The sequence below is a fragment of the Chelonoidis abingdonii genome, chromosome 6 (assembly GCF_003597395.2).
Source record: "Chelonoidis abingdonii isolate Lonesome George chromosome 6, CheloAbing_2.0, whole genome shotgun sequence".
Taxonomy (NCBI): Eukaryota; Metazoa; Chordata; order Testudines; family Testudinidae; genus Chelonoidis; species Chelonoidis abingdonii.
Window position 1 is genome coordinate 72,471,108 of NC_133774.1, and position 23,366 is coordinate 72,494,473.

At 42.5% G+C, this 23,366-nt stretch overlaps 1 protein-coding gene, 1 long non-coding RNA gene and 1 other non-coding gene across 5 annotated transcripts in view; 2 read left to right on the forward strand and 1 right to left on the reverse strand.

Annotated features, from left to right (window-relative positions):
- The window catches only part of LOC116817828 (uncharacterized), a 36,858-nt gene that overhangs the window by 1,859 nt on the left and 11,633 nt on the right, over positions 1 to 23,366 (forward strand). Inside the window, exons 3-4 of one of the 2 annotated variants that reach the window (XR_004372014.2) lie at positions 329 to 392; positions 1,671 to 1,996. This is a non-coding gene — a long non-coding RNA (uncharacterized LOC116817828). Of the gene's footprint in view, positions 1 to 328; positions 393 to 1,670; positions 1,997 to 23,366 lie in introns of those variants that run through there. The other variant, XR_012656121.1, reaches the window with a different exon arrangement.
- Positions 1,242 to 1,375, forward strand: LOC116817837 (small nucleolar RNA SNORA13). Its single transcript, XR_004372019.1, has one exon. It is a non-coding gene; the product is annotated as a small nucleolar RNA SNORA13 (small nucleolar RNA).
- Positions 21,102 to 23,366, reverse strand: part of EPB41L4A (erythrocyte membrane protein band 4.1 like 4A) — a 217,753-nt gene continuing 215,488 nt past the window's right edge. For both annotated transcript variants that reach the window (XM_032768250.2, XM_032768247.2), the window contains one exon: positions 21,102 to 21,877. In XM_032768250.2, coding sequence (XP_032624141.1) covers positions 21,755 to 21,877 — 123 coding nt within the window. In that variant the 3' untranslated portion in view covers positions 21,102 to 21,754. The remainder of the gene's footprint in view (positions 21,878 to 23,366) is intronic.

Below are 23,366 nucleotides of genomic sequence, written 5' to 3' on the forward strand. Positions count from 1 at the left end.
TCAGCATTGGTTTTTCTTGACCTTTATATTAGACATTGAATTAAATTCTGGCTAGCTCCAAGAGTTTTGATATATTTTGGAAAAATTTAGTTTAATTGCTACTTATTAATACCTTCAGGGGACATTCCTTCATGTCCAAATATAATTATAGAGCCACAAAATTGATTTTAATCGCTAGGCACTTGCTGGCTTGCTTTGGTGCTGCACCTAGAAGTGTTTCAGCAGTGTCCAGGGTTGCTCTTAAAACAAAAAATTCTAAGAAAATGGTGATGGATGGGGTTGAAGCAATAAATGTTCATTGTACTAACTTGTATTTGTTTCTGTTCAGTGGAGAAAATTGGTCTGAATGAATAGAAGACTACAGTTTCTGTACATATGGCCTGTGTACTATGGTAAGATAGAAATGTGTGTGTTTTCTTTTGAATTCAGTGCCTACATTGGTTAAAGTGAAAGGTCTTAGGTCTTATTCCTAAATGTTGATTATTTACTTGCAGTTTGTCATGTCTGTTTAAAGTTTGGTGAGCGCTCTTACTCTACAAAACTCTAAATCTGTGATAGCAGCAAAGAGTCCTGTGGCACCTTATAGACTAACAGACATTTTGGAGCACGAGCTTTCCATCTGACGAAGTGGGTATTCACCCACGAAAGCTCATGCTCCAAAATGTCTGTTAGTTTATAAGGTGCCACAGGACTCTTTGCTGCTTTTACAGATCCAGACTAACACAACTACCCCTCTGATACAAATCTGTGATATTTCTTTTGTAATGCTTAATTCGTTACCTTGTTTGTAAGGTCATGCAGAATGCTTCAGTGTCCAAAGTGGGCAAGGATGATCTAACAAATTTTTACTGATTAAATGTTCATAAGTATTTTCCAAAACTAAAATTAGTTGCAGAATATTGGTGCAAAATGTCATAAGCTAATCAAACTTCAGGCAGTTGTCTGACCTATTGCCCCAGAGCTAAAGGGCAGCAGTCAGAAGTGAATCATAATAGCTTTTTCTAGTTTCCACTGGAAGTGAAATTTTTAGTTCTCGTTCTTACTAAATGTTTACAAGCATGATAATCTTGCATTAAACCATTTAAATAAAACCATTTAAAGAACACTACAAATAACACAATTTTTTAAAAAGTACTTTTCTTCCTATAACTTGCGGTATAACATTTTGATATTTCTTGGTTAAGATTGCAATTTACTGGCAAACTTTACAACTAAGCATTTTTTAACAATAGTAGCATTCTTGCCTTTGTGTTGCCCATTCATTTTTGTTATTCATGTTTGTGGTGTCGAGAAAGACATAAAAAAAGTCCTTCCGCAGCATTATTTGATGTTGGGAAATAATATCTCCCACGATTCTGCTGTATAAGGGACAGTTTTGTGACTCAGCTTCTATCATAACTAAATTTAGAATAGTGCTTGTAGTTAAAACAGGATCTGAAGTCCTGCTTAATGGAGCAGGGAACTTGGTTTAGGAATTAACCTTGGAAGATGTTCCTATACATATGGATACTTTGAAAATGCCTTTGCAGAGACTTAACTGTTTCAAAGCTGAAACAGAACCTGACTTTGTGAAGCTATTTTCTCCCACCCCAGAGGATCTTGCAGATTGCTAAAGAATAATTCATAAACATATTTCATCTGATATTCAATTATTATTTTTTTCAATAAAGATTTGTACAGAATTTCTGCAGCTCAAGTTTGGCAGCTTTTCTTCCACCAGAAGAGTGTTCTGGAAGAAATATACAGGTAGATGAGTTTTTAAAAGATGGAATTTGGAAATCTGTAAATCATGGTAACATATTACTGGTATGTTCACAAGAAGACTCAAATAGCTTTTAACTATATGTGGCAGTGGTGGGGGAATGGTCTTGGGTACTAAAAAATAAAGACTATATATTTATTTTTAATTGCTGCGTTTGTTGAATTTTTCTAAGTACTACCTTCTCAGTTAACTAAAATAAGTTGTTATACTGTGGTAATAAAATATTGATCCTGATTTACCAGTACATCTATCATGTATTTGTTTGGGTGAATATCAAGTTAGTACATTAATATTGAACCAGAATAACTAATAAATGGTGATTGGTATTGCCAAGATTATATGAAAAACTTTTTAATGCTTGAAGCGACTGGAAGTACCTTGGTTTTGATAGTGTGAGGAAATATAAATTGTTTGTTCAGCTGTTCCATTTGAAAATCTTCACTTTCCAAGTTGCGTTGTCTATAAAGTGCACTTATACGCATTCAAGCTTTACCTCAATGTAAAGATCATTTTGTCTTTCAGCATCAATCATAGGCTGTAAACTATACCTTCATCTATTAAAAAGTAGAATCAAATACACAAGGCAGAAGTTAGTGGTTGGAATTTCTACCTCTATTCAGGCTGAAAGACTTATGCTTTCATTTTACTACCAAGTGACTGTTAATTCCAATTTCTAAATACTATTAAATAAAAAATTCCATTCTTGATCAGGCAAATATGTAATGGTTAACTGTGCGTCTTATTTCCAGATTTGCCTCAAGGGAAGACTTAGACAAGTCTAACTTTTAGTGAAGCAATATGTAATTATTGGATGCAATGGAAAACTCCTGGGTCTCTTTTTCTTCGAGCAAGACTATTGGAACTCCCCTAGCTCTTAAGGGTTGCTACCTCTGAGGGAAGCAACATTGGAACACAGTGCAGGCCCCCTACTGGCTGTGAGCAGGCCATCTACTGCTGAGTAGAAATGATATCCAAATACGTCATTTCCTTAACTTTGATCAGCAAGGGAACTCTGCACAGAGGCTTAGGCCTTGTCTATGCTACAGTTTTGTCAACAGAACAGTGAAGGTGTACACACTGAAATGCTGCTCCTGCTGATATAACTCCACTGCTATGCTGACATAATAAAACTACCTTGATGAGTATCATAGAGCTTTTTGCAATGTAGTTAGAACAACTCAGCCTCAGTGGAGATGCCCTAATTGGCCTCCAGGAGGTGTCCCACAGTGCCCATGACCGCTCTGGTCAGCAGTTTGAACTCTGCAGTCCTGAAAGTACTCAGGTATGTACCCTCCCCAAACGCCCCATTTGCATTCCTCATGTGTTCCTGGTCTCTGTCAGTACCCCATGCGCTCCACAGCTAGGGACTGGCTTCTCAACGAAAGCTGGAGTTATACCCATCAGTGAGAGCCCTAATTGTGAGACTGACCAAAAGTTTGAGTTTTATCTGGTTATTAAACTCAAGTCTATTTGTGACATACATACATACAGCCTCAGTGCTAACATTGAAACACAGTGGCTATAGGTAGGATTATTTGCTTAATACAGTTAATGCTCAGGAAGCAAGCTCTACAGGAGTAATTCAAGCTGGCACATAAACAGTGCTTGGCTGACTGCATCATATAAAGACATATTACTGAGACTCTGACAGAATGCTCCTTTAAAGCTTCCCTGACTCATAGACTGCCACTGTGCCCCTCTAATTGCCTTTCTATCTGGCTGCTCAAACTCAGCTGATCAGCCTCAGCGGTCTACCCCAGGGAAACATCTCCATACTCCTGGGCCACAGACAGTTCCTGTGGTTTGTGGTGGGACAGGTTCACTATCAGTTTGCAGTATTGCTTTTCGGCCTGTTGGCGGCCCCCTTGAGAAAACAAAGAGTACTAGTGTATCCCTGCCTTGACAACTGGCTGGTCAGAGGCTGGTCCAGTGCTCAGGTGGCAGAGTAGATGCAGTTAATACTGTCAACCTTCTTGATGCTAGGCCTGTTGAACACACAAAAGTTGATCTTTGCCCCCATTCAAAGAATAGAGTTCACAGATGCAGTCCTCTACTCAGTTCAGGCCAATGCCTTCTTACCAGAAGCCAGATATTAGACACTCTGCTCAATCATAGCCTCAGAAAACATCCCACCACCACTGTGAGGACCCACCTGAAGCTCCTGGGGCATGTGGCATTGTGTACATGTGAGGCTGGGACTCAGGCCTGGCTTGTGTACCAACTAGGCTGGGACTGCTTGGACAGAGTGGTCACACTTCTCCCTTTGGTGATAGACTCTCTTACGGTGGTTGAACCCAGAGGTGGTAAGTGTGGGTGTTCCATTGAGGAGACCACAACCATCAATATCTCTAGTCACTGATGCTTCCAAACTGGGATTGGGAGCTCATCTCAGGACTCAAGGCCCCTGGTCCTAGGAGGAGCTCTTGCTACATATCACTGAGAGAGAACTTAGAGCGATGCGCCTTGCTTGGCAAATGTTCCAGCCCCACTTCTAAGACAAGTGTGTGTCAGTGCTTACGGACAACCTGACTGATGTTCAATACCAGTGGTTCTCAAAATGTGGGTCATGACCCCATTTTAATGGGGTCACCAGGGCCAGCATTAGACTAGCTGGGTCTCAGGCCTGAAGCTGAAGCCTGAGCTCCACCCCCACCTAGGGCAATAGAACTCTGGCTGCCGTCCCCCCTCCCTGCAGCTGGGGTGGCAGGGTTTGGCCTGCTGCCCCCTTACCCTTCACCCTGGGTATCTCCTGCCTCCCCTCCCCCCGGGTCATGTAGTAACTTTGCCAGAAGAGGGGTCATGCTGTAATGAAGTTTGAGAATACCTGTTCTATATCAAGAGACAGGGTGGGGCATGCTCCTTTCACCTATGCCAGGAAGCCTGTGGGAGTTCTGCATAACTTACTCAATCCACCTCAAGGCTTCCTACTTTCCAGGGGCCCAGAACAGGTTAGCGCCTTATCTCAACAGGTCCTTCACCAAACATGAATGGTCCATTTACCCGGATGTTATAAAGGACATTTTGCAGAGGTGGGAAACTCCCCGGATAGCCTTGTTTTCAACAAAACACAACAGGAAGTGTCTACAGTTCTCCTTTCAGAATCTCAGTCTGGGCTTGCTTGCAGATGCATTCCTTCTGCCCTGGAAGGACCATCTTGTCTATGCATTCCCACCCATTCTGCTTATATACAAGGTCCTGCTGAAGGTCAAGGGGGGGTAGGGAGTGAGCCTGATCCTGATAGCACCAGCCTGGCTATACCAACATTGGGCCACCACCCTCCTGGAGCTCTCAGTTGGAAAACCAATCACCCTACCACTGGTTCCAGACTAGATCTCCCAGGAACACTCATGTCTCCTTCATCCGAACCTTGAGTCCCTCCATCTGATGCCCTAGAAGCTGCATGGCTGAACCCTTCGGAATTAGTGTGCTCAAGCCCAGTTCAGGAGGTTCTGTTCGGGAGCAGAAAGCCATCCACCAGGGTCACATACCTGGTAAAATGGAAAAGAGTAGGGTAGGGCCCTTATTTCGGAATCACCATACACGTCGTCTTCAAGGACGAGGAGCAGTTGCGCCCCCATCCAGCTTTCCTCCCAAAGGTGGTGTCAGAGTTCCACAAATAACCATAATATTTTTCTTTCCGTCTTGTTCCCAAAGCTACATGCCAATAGCCAAGAGCAGAGACTCCGCTCATTAGATGTCAGGCAGGCGCTGGCCTACATAGATAGGACCCAGATCATTCAGGAAAATTTCTTAGCTCTTCGTAGCAGTGGCAGACAGGATAAAGGGCCTCCCGGCTTGGCCCAAAGAATTTCTTCATGGATTACTTCTTGTATTCACACATGCTGTGACCTGGCAAAGGTCCCTGCTCTGGCACTGATGGCACATTCCATGAGGGCCTCCTGCAGCATTTGTGGCAGAGGTTTCCGTCAAGGATATCGCTAGAGCAGCAACGTGGTCTTCAGTCCTCACCTTCATACCTCATTATGCCATCACACAGCAGGCTAGAGATGATGCTGGTTTTGGCAGAGCAGTGCTACACTCCACTTGTCATTGAACTCCAAACCCACCGCCTACATCTGCTTGAGTCTCACCTACACAGTAATGGAAATCAGCAAGCACTCAAGAAAAAAAAGGTTAGTAACCTTTCTGTAACTGTTGGACATGAGCAACATATCTCAAAGAACATTCCAAAACCTGCTTTCCTACCCCTTGTCGGAGTTACTGGCAAGAAGGAACTGAGGGGGTGGTGGGTCGGCAGGATCCTATATAAAGCGCCATGCGGGTGTGACTCCAGAGGACGCCGGAGACAACCCAATGGATACCACTGACGGAAAAACCTTCTGGCGATGGTACACACAGTGCACATACACCTACCCAGGAATGGACATGAGCAACATATCTCGAAGAACAACAGTTACAGAAAGGTTAGTAACCATTTTTTCTGGTGTCCTTGCAATGCAGTGCTGACGTGAGCTCTGCACACAGTTCCAGGAAGGTGAGTTTTCACATCCAAAAGTTTCTGCAGCCACTGCTCGTGATCCCATACGTGCATCACAATGTGATCCCACCACTCAGTGCTTGTTTCCTGAGCCCAGGACTGATGGTCTACTGTGGCTTTTGCGAACAAGGGCTGCTAACAGAGTTTTGAGAGGGAGTTCTCCAGGTGAAGGAGGAGCAAATACAGGACCCTTGGAGTAGTGGCTGTCTGTAGTGTGTTTGTGGTTGGGGGTTACTTGCTGTGTGCTGAGCTTGTTTGTTTGGAGGAGGACCCTGTGCTGTGGCCAGCAGTTGGATAGCTTAGTGGTTTGAGCATTGGCCTGCTAAACCCAGGGTTGTGAGTTCAATCCTTGAGGAGAGCCATTTGGGGAACTGGGGTAAAAATCTGGGAATTGGTCCTGCTTTCAGCAGGGGGTTGGACTAGATGACCTCCTGAGGTCCCTTCCAACCCTAATAAAAAAAAATAAAAAAAACTTGTAAACAAGGTTTGAAATCTAGAAACCTCTATTCATTGGCTTGAGCCTTAGTCAGGTGGGGGAGCTATCAGGAAAGCCAGGGCTGTATAAAGCAGCGAGCGAGCAGGGGGTGCTGAGAGGGAGTTGGGAAGGGGGTGAGGTACAGGTGCCATTCTTTAAAACCTTTAAACTACACTATAATCAAAACTTCTTGATTTAAACAAAAATCTGTCATTAACCTAGGTATTTGTGGGAGAGAATGCAGGCAGAAGCCCAGCAGCAGAGTGAGGGTTATACTGTTTACAGCACTCAGTGTAGCACGTATGATTACCTGCCCTGTGGGCAGGTGGCGTATGTGTGCATTCGGTGCAAGGAGTTCCTGGCCCTCAGAGACTGCGTATAGGCTTTGGAGGCCAGGGTGGTGGAACTGGAGGAGCTAAGGGAGGCAGACAGGTATGTTGATGAGGCTTTCTGAGACACTGTAGATTTGTACCACCCCAGCGCTGTTAAGGATGATGAAAGGCTCAGGGAAGGAGATCAGCCAACGGGAGCAGAGGGAAACCATCCCATAGGTGGGACCCTCCTTCCAGATGATGTTGAGGTATCCTCTCTCACTGAGGTTACCTCTCCGGGGGAGGGAACTCCAGTCATTAGGAAAAGGCAAGTGTTAGTAATGGGAGTTCAATCATTAGAAACATAGCTAGGTTTGTGATGACTGGGAGAATCATACGGTGACTTGCCTGCCTGGTGCAAAGGTTGCGGATCTCTCGAGGCATCTAGATAGACTTATGTGTAGTGCTGTGGTGGAGCCGGTGGTTGTGCTCCATGTAGGTACCAATGACATAGGGAAAGGTAGGAGAGGTACAATGAAATCCCTGCAAGCTGCATGGACACTTTTCAAAGACACCATAATAGAGGCCCAACTTAAATGTATAACCCAAATTTAAAAACACAGTAAAAGAACTAAAAAAGAGCCACTGTGGCTTAACAACCATGTAAAAGAAGCAGTGAGAGATAAAAAGGCATCTTTTAAAAAGTTGAAGTCAAATCCTAGTGAGGTAAATAGAAAGCATAAACACTGCCAGATTAAGTGTAAAAATGTAATGAAACCAAAAAGGAATTTGAAGAACAGTTAGCCAAAAACTCAAACAGTAATAACAAAATGTTTTTTAAGTACATCAGAAGCAGGAAGCCTGCTAAACAACCAGTGGGGCCCCTGGACAATTGAGATATACAAGAAGCACTTAAAGACGATAAAGTCATTGTGGAGAAACTAAATGAATTCTTTGCTTCAGTCTTCACGGCTGAGGATGTTAGGGAGATTCCCAAACCTGAGCTGTCCTTTGTAGGTGACAAATCTGAGGAATTGTCACAGACTGAAGTGTTACTAGAGGAGGTTTTGGAATTCATTGATAAAGTTAACAGTAACAAGTCACCGGGACCAGATGGCATTCACCCAAGAGTTCTGAAAAAAATCAAATGTGAAATTGCAGAACTATTAACTATGGTTTGTAACCTGTCCTTTAAATCAGTTTCTGTACCCAATGACTGGAAGATAGCTAATGTAATGCCAATATTTAAAAAGGGCTCTAGAGGTGATCCCGGCAATTACAGACCGGTAAGTCTAACGTTAGTACCGGGCAAATTAGTTGAAACAATAGTAAAGAATAAAATTGGCAGACACATAGAAGAACTAAATAGTTGGGCAAAAGTCAGCATGGTTTCTGTAAAGGGAAATCATGTCTTACTAATCTATTAGAGGCCTTTGAAGGGGTCAACAAACATGTTGGCATTGGTCACTGTTGGTAGACCGGATACTGGGCTGGATGCACCTTTGGTCTGACCCAGTATGGCCATTCTTATGGCAAACTATTTTGTGAATGCCAGCAGCAATCTTGAATAATTTGTTTCCGTGGCAGACAGCAGGGCAGGCATCACAGATTCGCTCTTTGTTTCACAGCTCATGAAATACTGCAGGACCAGCTGTACTGTGTTCATAACGCCCATCACCAGATTAGTCAGTAGCTCAGGGTCCATGCTGTCAGGCAGAGAGGGCAGGCACACAGTTTACAAGGGCTGTTGAAAAACAGCGTGAAATGAAGTAGGTAGCTCATGGAATGGTGGGACGGAAAGAACTGCATCACAGGAGGACAAGCACGTCTGCATGGTGCACTGTGATCTGTTCCCAGAGCTCCCAGTGGCAGAGGGTGATGAGGTGCACAGTGGGATAGCTATCCACAATGCAACACTCTGTTGATGCAAGAGTAACAACTGTGGATGCGCTTAGCCAACACAAGGAGTGTGGATGTGCTCTATTGGTGGTATTAAAGCTACTTATGATCATCGACATAACTTAAGTCAACTTAACTCTAATGTAGACATGGCCTCGGCTTCATTGACTATTGATCCAGCTCTTCATTAGGTTCCAACAGTATTTTTTCAGGTGGCCTTTCATTAATACAACTTTTCTTTGTGGTAGTTACTCACATTAGTAAGGCCCCTACTTTTGTGCTGCTATTTTGCAACCCTTACCTGGTTTCAAATGTAGGCACTTCTCTTAGTATATTAGCAATGTTGTCTGTGCCTTGATTCTCCCTTGCTGATACTCTGCTGCCAGTTTTGTTCTCACTCCACCTAAGACATTCTCACAAGTAGTTTATAGATCAGAAATTATCCATTGGGGATATCAGAATGGATTTCTTCTCCATCCACCTGAATGAGAATTTACCATTCTGCTCATTCTCAGTGTTAGCAAGGAATGCCTTTTTTATCCACTGGAGGGAGAATTAGGTACACCTTTATAACCACTTGCTCAGGTTTCAACTTTTCCCATCAGTCTGAGAAGGTGCCTTGTATCATCCCCCCCAAGCAGATCATGTTGTTTCATCATAACTCTATCTTAGCTCCTAACAAGGTAGAAAGCTGTAGATGTTGCCTCTGATGTTGTACACAGCCTGTTCAAAGACCTCATCTACCAGATATGTCAATCAGCGCCTCTGTGGCAGGGTGCATTTGGGCCCAAATGAGTCCCTTTACTGCCCTCTGTAGATAGTTTGACCACATTCATCTTTCTTAGACTTGAAGAAGAGCTTTGTGTAAGCTTCTCTTTCATCAATAGAAGTTGGTCTAATAAAAGATAACCTCACCCACATTAACCTGTCAGTCTAAAAGAGACTGATTCTGTCAGGTAACTTGGTAAGTAGTTTGACCTGTCAGAAACTAGTTGAAGTTAGACCAGTGTTTCTACAGCCTCTTGTCACTGGAGTCTTACAAGGCTTAAAACTTCTGAAAACTCATAAGGAAGGGGGAAAAGCCATTTTCTTGTTTGGGTTGGTTACTAATGTGTTTCTGGTTCAAAAGGAGCTATCAGCTTTGTTGATCTATTTTTGTGAGCTTAAGTATCTTAACATTTAAGGTAATTTTCCTGGTGACTTCAGCTCAGAATGAGCTTCAGGCCCCTACTGACTGACCACACCTTACAGTAGACTTAAATAGAAAAAAGTGATGCTGCGGATTCATTGGGAATGCCTCTCCCACATGATGTTGATACTCCCAACTTTAGGAGTTTCTGAGCCTGCCAACATTCTTCTCATGTCCCTACCTTATGTCCGTCATCAAAAGGTACTTCTCTGTCAAGCAGACTGAAAGCCTTTAAAATGCTCACTGAATTTGGTATCTTTTCTACTAGCAAGCTTGACAATGCTATTACCAGAGAGCCTTGCCTAAATGCAGGTTCAAGGATGACCTGCTCACAAGAAGTATGGTAAGAAAAAAGATATATGGAGTAGTTATTTACGTAGCCTTTTCTCTTCTTGATCTGGGAGCTATAAAACAAGACGGAAGTTCCCTTTTGCGGTAGCATGTACTGTTTCTTTCATCCATTGCTCACTCTAAGTACTAGTTCCCTCAAAGTCATCTTTACTTTTCAAATTCTTACTTCTATGTCCCCGCAGGTTTTATCTTCACAGGATCTTTCAAGTAAATTTCTTACACTGGTACTGTCACAGTATGCCTTTTTCCGGTGTTGCCTTTCCTCTCACTGAGGAAGCATGCTTTTGCAAACCATGCTAGGAGTGGGAGAAGGCTGGGACCCTATAAAATACAAACGCTTTCTACTCAGTAAGAGGAGCAGCAGCACCTGCAAGGTAAGTGCAGCTAATAGGATACTAATAGCTAGGACTCGACTCTATCATGGTACGTCTACACTACAGGATTATTCCGATTTTACATAAACCGATTTTGTAAAACAGATTGTATAAAGTTGAGTGCACATGGCTACACAAAGCACAATAATTCAGCGGTGTGCGTCCATGTACCGAGGCTAGCGTCGATTTCTGGAGCATTGCACTGTGAGTAGCTATCCCATAGTTCCCGCAGTCTCCCTCGCCCATTGGAATTCTGGGTTGAGATCCCAATGCATGATGGTGCAAAAACAGTGTTCGCGTCTTTGTTGTGCATATCTGGGTTAAATGTTGTCACTCATTCCTTCCTCGTGAAGCAACGGCAGACAATATTTTTGCTGCTCTTTTCCCTGTGGATTGCCCTTGCATGAGCCATAGCATGGCGAACAGGAGCCCGTTTTGCTTTTGTTCCACTTGTCACCGGTATGTGTTATGGATGCTGCTGACAGCAGTTACTGGCTCTATGTGTTTTAACAGCTGCAGTTATATTTGCCTTGCAATGTGTGGTTGGGTTTTTGTGACTCAAGATGATGGTTACCTCCTCCCGCTGTTATCATAGTCCATGCAGATACGATCTTTTCTTTAGAGTGAAGGGGGGGGCTGATGGAGGCCTCAGTCTCCCAGTTGCTTGTGATTGAAGACTCGGTTAACAGCCGTTCTGTACCAAAATCTGCCAGACTCTGACAGTGAGTGTCTTCCCTTATTTTTTACCCTAGCCCCCCAGGCCGACCTCACTGGAGGGGCCAGGCAGGAGCCTCACAGATGATGAGGGGGCTATCCAGTCCATTTTGTATCTGTACCGTCTGCACCGGCCGAGGTGAAGGGGACAGGAGTGCCGCTTGTTCAGTGCGTAGCTCTGCGGATTTTACAGCAGATGCAGTAGACATTATTGGTTGACATTGAAAAAAGTCAAGATAACGATTTTTTACCTCTTTTTCTTTTCATGGCGGCGGGAGGGGATGTTAATTGAGCGAGATTACCTGAACCACCCCGGACAATGTGTTTGACCCTACATTGTTGAGTCAGCCAGAATGCAAAATGCTTTCAGACATCTGTCTGTGGGACTTTATGTAATAGCTGGAGTCCTCTTTAGTCCACTCCCTCCCCTCCATGGCATCTCATTTTGATTCTTTTGGCTTATTCCTCATTGAACGCTTGTCACGTTCAGCGCTGTGTTGGCAGTTCCCTGCTGTGGCCTCTGTCTATCTATAGCCTGGAGATTTTTTCAAATGCTTTTCATTTTGTTTTCTGTATAAACAGTGCCTGGGGCTATTGAACAGATTGTCTCCCAACCAGCGATCAGATCCAGTACTCCCGTACAATTCCATGCTTGGAGCTTTTTTTGGATTTTGGCCTGCATCGCCACCGTGACTGATCTGAGCTCCATGTTGGTGCAAAACATGGAAATGAAATTCAAAGTTTGCGGGGTCTTTCCTTTTGCCTGGCCAGTGCATCTTGAGTTCAGATTGCTTTCCAGAGCTGTTCACAATGGTTGCTTGTGGGATTACCGCAGAGGCCAATTACCATCAATTTGGCGGCTACACTAACCCTAATCTGATGAATGGCTCAATACCGATTTCAGTGTGTAGGATGCGCCTGGCCCCGTTTGCACCTGAGGGGAACGTAGCCAGAGCAGACACCTCTCACCTGTGTGCTGAATACACTACCGCTGTTCCCGCCTCTGTGAAGTCAAGGGGCGGGACAGGAAGTTTAGAGCAGGGTCAGAGCTCAGTGACGCTGACCTCGCCTCTGAGAGCGACAGACATAGAGGGCGAGCCTCCCGCTTGGCCCTAGTTCTTACCTCAGGCCACTACCCGAGGACGCTGGCCGGAGCTGCCCGGGACCCACTATCTTAGAGGGAACGCTGTGGAGCTGCCCTGGTTACTATTTCCCCGGGAGTCGTTTGGACCGACCTGCCCCGCGCCAGTACCCCGAGGGACCTCCAGCCGCATTTTTTATATGACCTGTGCCGGCTATTTCTGGAGTTATTGGCACCGGACCCTTTACCATTCTCCCAGGTTCGTAGGATATCTCCATGGTCTGGGACCCGTCGGTCATTGCCAGGTAACGGACAAGTATCTTGGTAGTAAGGGGATTGAAGTAGCCGGTGGGCGGCTTGGACCACTAGTCATTCTGTCTCACAGAGAGCCCAAGCATGGTTCGTATCTTTGTTACCGGCCACTGTATCCCTACTGATATCCTCAGTCAGTTGTGTCGGTGTGGATCCCCACTTGATCCGCCTTTAGTTGGCGACAGCCGTACTAGGCCCTTGGCTGGATCTCAGAGGAGTAGGTGGGCCTCTCTCCCTCACCCTGTAACGTTGTTTTTTGGTGGTCAAGTTATCCCCTCACTTCACCAGAGCTACAGTTTGGTGCCCCGCCCGTTATAGCAAGGCCGGGGCCCCCTGACCTGTTTGTTGCTCTGCCCTGTCCTCAAATGTGGTCAGAGCCCCCAACTGTTTTGCTGCACTGCCCTGCTCCAAAAAGGTCAGAGCCCTCCTGAACTGTTTGTTGCTCTGCCCTGCTCCAAAGGGTCAGAGCCCCTGAACTGTTTGCTGCCCCGCCCTGCCTGAGGGCTTGGGCTATAGACTTTGTTTGCTCAGCCCCTAAGCTGAGCCTGACTGTTTGCTACCCCGCCCTGCCTGAGGGCTTGGGCCATAGACTTTGTTTGCTCAGCTCCTAAGCTGAGCCTGGACTGTTTGCTGCCCGCCCTGTCTAAGGGCCAGGGCCTAGAGACTTTTGTTTGCTCAGCACTCGAGTACGGGAGCGGAGCGTGAGCCGTCTGGCGGCCTGGAAGGAGGCGCCCTGGCTCCCCGTCGCATCTGAGGGGACGGGGCCCGAACGCACCGGCTTACACAGTGCTACTCCTCTCATCAGGGAGGAGTACAGAAACAGGTTTAAAGAGCCCTTTATATCGATATATATAGGGCCTCGTTGTGTGGACGGGTGCAGGGTTAAATCGGTTTAATGCTGCTAAATGTGGTTTAAAAATGCGTAGCGTAGACCAGGCCTCAGTGAGTGAAACCAGCTGGACTACCCCCTAGGCCGAAGTAGTCAAACTTCCTAAAGCCTGCTCTCTAGTAAGCCTGGCTTCTTAAAGGGCATGGGTTTTTCCTTCCACTTGCTCTGTCAGTTTACTCTTACAGGCTCACTAGGATCTGACATTAACTTTTAAAAACTTGGGCAGTGAAGGAGGAATGGTCTTTAGCAGCCATCTGAAAAATCCTGAGTGGACAAGAAAAACTACTGTTTTAATGTCTAGGGCAAGAATTATTAAGCTGGATGTTGCAGCCATATGGCTGGAAGTCACAACAACCTTGCCCTTCCTCCCCTTGTTTGATAGAAGAGGGAGCCTGGTATAGAAAAGGCTGAGAACCCCAGGAGGAAAGGGCTCAATAAAACAAAACTGCTACACCACCTTTGTTCTAGTTCTCATTTGGATTCATAGTCTTAATACCAACAAACCACATACAATATTTTTTCAAGCCAGTATAATTTGATTGAGGATAGACTTAATAAATGAAAACAGTCAGTATAGATTAGTGGATGACATTTCCTTTCTTACAGCAAATTATTGTTCTTTCTACTGTCCAGAGTCTCATGACCTACAGAGAGCTTGTTCAGTGATCTTACCATGTATACCAGTATGTGTTGTGACAAGTATTTTCTCACTCAACCTATTCTGCTAATCAGCAAAATAAGAATAAATAAATTCTGACACCTGAAGACAGCGCACCATTCATTTGGGTGGTACCTTGCCAAAGCCACTGTTACAAGGGAAATAAAGTGTTGGATTTAGCTATACTTAAAATTATCATTCAGATTGTTACATTGTCAGGACTCAGGTATAAAACCCATTCAGCAATGTCATTAATTGCTTGTAATGGTGATAATTTCCCTAGTGCCTCTTCACTGTTCTTCAAATTGTGGAAAATCTCTTCCTTTCAATTCTCTAGGGGAAGGCAATTGCCTAATCTGTTCTAAGTGGGTACTTATACATCCCCACAATAGTGGGTAGGGTTACTATGCAAGAAATAAGGGAGGAAAAAGGAGAACATGCCTGTTGTGTTCAATTACAGCTAGGCTTACGGGGCATCCGGTTTTTGCTCTGCCTTATTGGGAGTTGTTTGAAAATTATTTTACACTGGTTTAATTTTCTGATCCTGCCCCATGGTGTCCTAAACTCTTGTTTGATTCTCTAGTGATGATTTGAGCATCTCTGATAATCCTGAATGTTTAAGTATAAGAGGAATATCAGCGGGGTAGGTGAACACCCACGAAAGCTCATGCTTCAATACGTCTGTTAGTCTATAAGGTGCCACAGGGCTCTTTGCTGCTTTTAACTATAGAGGGGAAAGGCTGTGTTGTTCGTTAAGGTCAAGCACACAATGAACAGGCAAGTTATTTACATTGAGCAGAATATAGACTGAATTTCTGAAATAGCTTGACTACCAGTCCTGACCAGCTCAAGCATTCTTAGCATAGCTATTGAGTGGATTTTAGTATTGTTTGGCAGGTTATGTATATATAGTGTTGAAAAGTGTCATTAATCAGAGGAGAAGGATACCATACAGTAATCAAGGGGTCGGCAACCTTTCAGAAGTGGTGTGCCGAGTCTTCATTTATTCACTCTAATTTAAGGTTTCGCGTGCCGGTAATAAATTTTAACATTTTTAGAAGGTCTCTTTCTATAAGTCTATAATATATAACTGAACTATTGTTGTATGTAAAGTAAATAAGGTTTTTAAACTGTTTAAGAAACTTCATTTAAAATTAAATTAAAATGCAGAGCCCCCTTGACAGTGGCCAGGACCCGGGTAGTGTGAGTGCCACTGAAAATCAGCTCGCGTGCCGCCTTTGGCATATGTGCCATAGGTTGCCTACCCGTGCAGTAATCTATCAGATTGCATTATATTTCTTCAAATTCTTACAAGAACCCAAGCACATGGAAATGTTTATGTGGAAGGGAAGTGATTTCCTTTCACTGTATGAGCTATCCAGGAAACAGATGTAGGAAGGAATTAGAGGCCAGAGACTTAAGAAGATGTGTGTCCTTCATTTACAAAAGAAAGCCAGGCAGCTTGATTTATGAAAAATCACATATATTATATTTTAGACCATTCTTTTTGCATTGGGAAGATAGTTTGATGCTTGTCAGTGTTTAAGCAATAGAAACTTCATTCTAAGTGTGTAAGAACACTTACTGGCACCACTTTCAGCTACCATGGAATACATTTTCTCTGGTGAAGTTATATCCCCAAGTTGATTTTTAGTTGGCATTACATAGATGTTACCATCAAATTAGTCAGTGATTTTCTTCTCATATGGTGCAAATGATATATGCAACATGCAAACACAAAATTTACGCTAAAATTTAAGTTTTACTTGATTTTACCTGGACATAAGTTTTGACACTGCCACCTATCAACTCAATTTAAAATAAAGCACACTGTTTCATGGATAATTTTTGACTTTGTGTGCATACAGTGTATACTTCACAGCCTGATCTGAGACCTTGTATGTATTTTAAAACAGCTATCTTTATAATTAGCTTTATAGTAAAAGTTATCCTGAAATCATGAGGGAGTTAAAATTCACTGCATCTTGATTTGCATCTGAGTTCAACTGTACAAAGATGGTTGGCTTGTTTCGATATTGAACAGAAAAAATGATATAATGTTTTTGGGGCCAAGAGCCCAACAATACAAAGAGATTAGCCTAAATAACAGTTGCAGATTAAGAATCTAAATAAGAGCTACATGGATATACAGAGGGGCACACTAACAGTAGTTCTCAGTGACAACACTGGCTACTGAGTTAGACCAACATAGGAAATGCAGCAGAAGTCTCCTTAGGATGGAGAGCACTATTTAGTGGTCAGAACATATGACTTGTCACATAGCATACTCTGAAGAAGCAAGGTCAGTGTTAAAGTGATGGGAAAACATGAGCGATAGATGGTGTATAGGTGGTACAATACCTAGCCCTTATATAGTGCTTTTCACCTGTAGGTCTCAAAGCACTTTGCATGGGAAGAACATTATCCCCATCTTACAGATGAGGAAATTGAGGCACAGAGTTGAAGTGATTTGCCCAAGGTCACCCAGCAGGCCAGTGGCTGAGCCGGGACTAGAACCCAGGTCTTGAATCTCAGCCAAGTGCTCCATTAACTAGAAGTACATATAGCATACATAGGCTTGGAAAGATTAGATTTTTATAGGGAAATGTCAGTTAATGTCAATTTCACTACACACACACACACACACCCATACACCCACCCACCCCCTGACAAAAAATATTTCCATCAATAATCATCAAAATGTACAGCTAGGCAAAGCAAGAAAAATGCTTCTGAAAACTTACTAGAGTTTGATTTTAGGGTATTTACTTTGTATATTTTGACATGTGAAACTGACAATTTGTTTTAATGGTTTATAAAATAACTTTTTGAATCTCAATGTCTGCTGTCATTAAATATTCTCACCATCCCCATAATTTTCCATAACTGTGAAAATTTAAAATACAAATAGGGAAAATGCATAAAATAATATTATCTGTTAAAGTTATAAAAAAATAAAATCAAATTCTGCCAAGCTTAAATATACAGCAGCAACACAGTAAGTGGTTCTGGTGATTAGCATCTTTGAAAGGTCCAGTTTGTTAAAGGATGTTATATAACTAAATGGGCATTTTCTTCAAACGATCTGATGTAAAGCAACTTAAATCCAAGTGACCACAGTATGGAGAATTTTTACCTTGTGTTATATAATAAGAGGATACAGTGCTACTACTATGGTCTCTGCTTGCTTCTGGCAGTCAGAACAAGTATTTGATTTTTCAGTTTATATATTTGAATAAACAAATTATTTTCAGTGTAACCATCATTTGTATATAATTCTTATTTTTTCCCCAATATGTAGCCAAAATTGCACCCTGTCTAATCATGCTAACTCTAGGAAAAAGTAGTATTTGTCATTAAGAACTGAACCTTCTAATTGGAAATAAGATCAGTAGTTTAAATCCAGGACCTCTACCTTAGCTTTCTCTCTTATTCTATTAACTAAGCTGTTTCAGTGTGGAATTAGTTTTTCAATGAATGAGAAAAGAGGTTAAGTATATTAGTCCTTGAGGAATGGATGGTTTCTTCTTTATCCAAAGGGGAAAAGACTGCCAGCACATAAAGTTAGCTAGGTTTTAAAGGATTATTTAAAATAAGCTATGACTAAGATGGCAGCTAATGAGAAGTAAACAAGGTACACAGTACAACCTGCTAAGTACATTAGAAGTACAGTTGAAACAATTTTCAAAGATGATACATAATAATATGCACATCTTACAAATGAGAATACAGCTATCAAGAAGCATAAATGAAAAAATGGTGAAGCCAGAAAGCCTAGCATTTCTGGCACTTCATGGAATAAATGAAATACCACGATTTCTTGCTGTGAGGGCTTAGAAACTACAAAGCCCATAAACTACACTAGACAGGAAAGAGAAATTAGGTCAAATGTGTAGGAATAGCTTTGTACACACAGAATGCCATAGACTGAAGAGCGCCAGGATGTGAAATCTGTGCAGATACAAAATTCAGGTCATAAAAGTACAAGTACTGTATAGTAATAGGGATGTTTTACCAGATTATATCTCAGTAAAGAAGTCAGAATGTTGAGAAACGTCAGGGAAGTAACAAAATACCAGTAATAATGGGCAATGAATAAACATCACTGCAAACACATCGTGGAGAATTGCTCCTCAGAACAGCTTATTCTAGAACAAACGAGGTGAGGTGTATCTTGATTTACAGTACATTCCTGAATCTGTTCCTGTGTGTTACTTAGGTTAGTCGTCATTTTGATATCCTTGGGAGCATTCCAAGAAGTGGTACTATGACACAAAACTTCAGTAAAGGTGGTTTTTTTTTTTTTTGGTAATGTAGTTCTTTAGATTCATCAGAATAGTAGTATGTTGACAGTGGTATTGGGTCCCGTAGGCCATCAGAGTGTAAAAGAGAACAATGACTGTCTCTGTCTGTATTGCCAAAGAAGCAGATCGCAACAGTGAGAAATCTTGTTAAACAGCCTTTAAAAACAGTTTGACCATGCACCGTAAACAAAGCTGAGCCACGTTTAAAAATGTTTTAGCCCAATGCTGTGTGAGTGCCAGTCTAAATGAGGTTCAAAAAGCATAAGGAAACTGCAGGGAAACTAAATAGTGCTTTTATATTAGTCTTCACCGCCAGGGAAGAGAGAATATCTAGAGCCCTGGGATATTATTATTTTTATAACTTTGCAGGGTTTGGGGGGAACTTCATTTTACTGTGGGAGGCCTGGAAACGGGGTGGGGATTGCAGAGTGAGCCTGCCCTGCATGCAGCTAGCGGCTCCTTTCCTGCTGAGGTGGGCCCAACTCTCTGCTCTGGGCATTGTGCCCTGGCACTTAGGGTCACATCACTGCTTAGGTTTGGCCTGGCTGCCCCTCTGATGGTGCAGGGGAGAGGGCAGCCACTGAGCCGAATGGCAGTGAGTCAAACCGCAGGTCTTAACGCCTGGTGTGGGAGGGCTGGACTCAGTCTCACAGGACAGTTACCACCGCTGCAGGATTTTCCATTTTTTATTTTACAGGCTGTTTTTTTTGTTAGTTTGTTTTGTTATTTCGCACTTGCAGAAAAATACTGGACACTGGTAATATTTATCCCAGGATTAATGTACACAGGTAGTGAAGGTGAAGCAATGTCAAAAAATAGAAATACTGGAGAAAAAATTAATAGCAGATTTGACTGAAATTCTATGGCGGTAGGGATTGTGTGATAGTATAGTACCTGCCATAGAGTGAGTCTGAGCCTCATTAGGATTGACACAATACAAACAATACTGTACTGGATGGCATTCATCATTCTAAAGGAACTAAGAATGAAGACTCTACAAATATTAAAATCTGGTCAGAAAAGAGGATCTTTTCCTCCCTTCTCCCCTGGCCCCTGAAAGTTTCCACTTTTGGCCAAAATATTTTGCTGAAAGATAACATCTGTAATTCAAACTGATGCCACAATGTATTGCACCAGGAATTGTAGTTTAGGCGCCTTGTACTCCCATTGTCCTCTGGGGCAGGCTTTCTGGCTGGACTATAGTTCCCATGATGCACCACTCACTCTCTTGGTGAATAGAGAGGACATACTATGGGAGTCTGTGTACCTCGAAAGCTTGTCTCTTTCACCAACAGAAGTTAGTCCAGTAAAAGATATTACCTCATCCATCTTGTCTCTTGACAAATTAGTTAGTCTTTCCCAAGTCTTCTGATGAAGTCCCTCTCAAGAGGTGCTTGAGGAAACTTGGTAAGTGCAGGATAAGAGGTAAAGGCCTGTTAGAGATTAAAAACTGACTTAAACAATAGCATAGAAAAGTAGGCCTAAATAGCCACTTATCAGTATGGAAGAGTAGACTGAGAAACAGTAGTAGAACAAGTAGTATACAATGTGGTTAGTCAACCTCTGCCAGACTGTTAGTGGGCAAGAAAGTATATACTCAGTACAAAATTACTTATAAGCCTGAGAAAGATTTTGCTTGACTCCATAACAGCCTAGCTGACACAGGAAACTGGTTAGCACAATAGTAGATGAAATTCAATGTTGACAAGTGCAAGGTAAAGCAATTAGAAGAAGCAGTGATGGGTTCTAAATTAGACATAACCTCTCAGCAGAAGATCCAGGCATCAGTGTGAACAGCTCATTGAAGATAATATGCTTAACATGCAACAGCAGACAAAAAAGCAAGTAAGATGTTACACTGTTTTACAAAGCAACTATAGAGTAAAAGATGCCACCAGATAATTCAGTGATATTGTCTTCACTTTGCATATTGCATTCAGTTTTAGTCATCTTATATCAGAAATGAGTGAGCAGAAGAAACAGTCCAGAGAAGGGCATTAAAAATTATTAGAATTATTGGGGGATTTCATATAAGAGCTTAAAAAGACTAGCTCAATGAAGCCTGCACCAAAGAACCAACTGTTAGCCAACCCCATCTTAGGTAGCCACTTTGAAGTGTTTCCAAGGTTTATAGTACAATTTTGTCCAGCCAGCATTTAGAGTCTGTGTGTACTAGGCAGTCTTATTATGGAATTAAGAGATGTGGTAGGGGTGTATAAAATAGTAGTACAGAGAAGGCTAATCAAGTACCGTCACAATACAATAAGAGGATATTTAAAAGGCAATGCATTTAAAATTGGTAAAACGAAATCCATTTTTACATGACACTCAATGCCACAAGATAAGATTGTGGCAATTATCTAAACATGGATTCAACATTTGTATGAACAAGAACAATGTCTGCAGTTGCATTAGGCTAAAATAAACATAAGCGCTATTATGCTTCAGACTATAAGCTGATCATCATATGGAGTCAGGAAGACCTTTCCTCACTATTATATAGTATTGCACAATTGGCCAAGTGTATGATGAGGGTTTTACCACTTCCTCTGAAGCATCCAGTCTTGGCCTCTTGGAAACAGGCATCTGAATGAATTAGACCAAGGTCTTATCTGTCATGACAGTTCCTCTATTCCTCTTTTGAAAATACAGTATCTGGCAATTGCTGAATTGTAGTAAGACTTTCCCTTCCAACTGTCTAACCAGTAACTTCTTTGCAATCACGTAAGCAACTGTAACCAGTGATGAAAACAGTGATCGCTCTTCAGAGCAAGCAGGTTGGAGTTTTAAATTTAAGGAAATTACCACAACTCCAGTTTACATTATTCTTCTTTTCTTATGCCAAAGAAACATTTTCCAGCTAAAGAGTATCTGAACTGTTGTGTAATTCCCAATTTCAAAGGAACAGAATCCATTCACCATCCTCCGTTATAGCAATCAAGTCTCTATCTTGAGGCATGATGCATGTACAGTTTTTATTGTCTTTGCACTGTGTTTTCCATCCAGGCTCAATATCCGAGATTTTTCTTCTATCAGGCTATCTTTGGACCCATTTCGCCTCTGAAGAGAACAAAGACATATTAAAAATACACTGTTGAAAATATAATGAAAAATTAAAATATTACTTCTTTCATCTCTTCCTTTGCTACAGGCTTAGCCTCAATCCTGCACTGGAATCTGCTACCCTAGAGCCCCTCAGAGTCCTGTTGGAGTCAGTGGAACTTCTTAAGAGCACAGGGACCAAGCGCTGGATCTGGGGCTTAAATATTAAAATATTAAAAATAGACCTTGTTGAATTATTTATAGTGTCCCTTTCAAAAATGCTATGATGTTTCTTTGTACAGTGACTCCAGGAAAACAGAGTGATCTGTTACAATAGTGGCAATAATCAGATATAAACGATCCATCAACATCTAGCAGAAAGGGATGGGTATTTGCTTACTTTGCAGGTGAAATGTAGGCTAAGGATGTGACAACTCTGATTCACTTACCTATACCAGCATTGTGAGAGAATATTTGCATCTGATCACATACCAAAACTAATTTCCTTTTCTCTCCATTGGCCCAGGCCAGGGTACTTCTGCCACCCCTCCCTGTTGCAGACACCCATTACGTGCTTGTTCCTGCTAGCCTGACCCCTTCCCTCGCCCCTATCTGTTGTTCCTTGCCATTGTTTGGATTCATAAATTCATAGACTCTAGAACTGGAAGGGACCTTGAGAGGTCATCGAGTCCAGTCCCCTGCCCTCATGGCAGGACCAAATACTGTCTAGACCATCCCTGATAGACATTTATCTAACCTACTCTTAAATATCTCCAGAGATGGAGATTCCACAACCTCCCTAGGCAATTTATTCCAGTGTTTAACTACCCTGACAGTTAGGAACTTTTTCCTAATGTCCAACCTAAATCTCTCTTGCTGCAGTTTAAGCCCATTGCTTCTTGTTCTATCATTAGAGGCTAAGGTGAACAAGTTTTCTCCCTCCTCCTGATGACACCCTTTTAGATACCTGAAAACTGCTATCATGTCCCCTCTCAGTCTTCTCTTTTCCAAACTAAATAAACCCAGTTCTTTCAGCCTTCCTTCATAGGTCATGTTCTCAAGACCTTTAATCATTCTTGTTGCTCTTCTCTGGACCCTCTCCAATTTCTCCACATCTTTCTTGAAATGTGGTGCCCAGAACTGGACACAATACTCCAGTTGAGGCCTAACCAGCGCAGAGTAGAGCGGAAGAATGACTTCTCGTGTCTTGTTTACAACACACCTGTTAATGCATCCCAGAATCACGTTTGCTTTTTTTGCAACAGTATCACACTGTTGACTCATATTTAGCTTGTGGTCCACTATGACCCCTAGATCTCTTTCTGCCATACTCCTTCCTAGACAGTCTCTTCCCATTCTGTATGTGTGAAACTGATTGTTCCTTCCTAAGTGGAGCACTTTGCATTTGTCTTTATTGAACTTCATCCGGTTTACCTCAGACCATTTCTCCAATTTGTCCAGATCATTTTGAATTTTGACCCTGTCCTCCAAAGCAGTTGCAATCCCT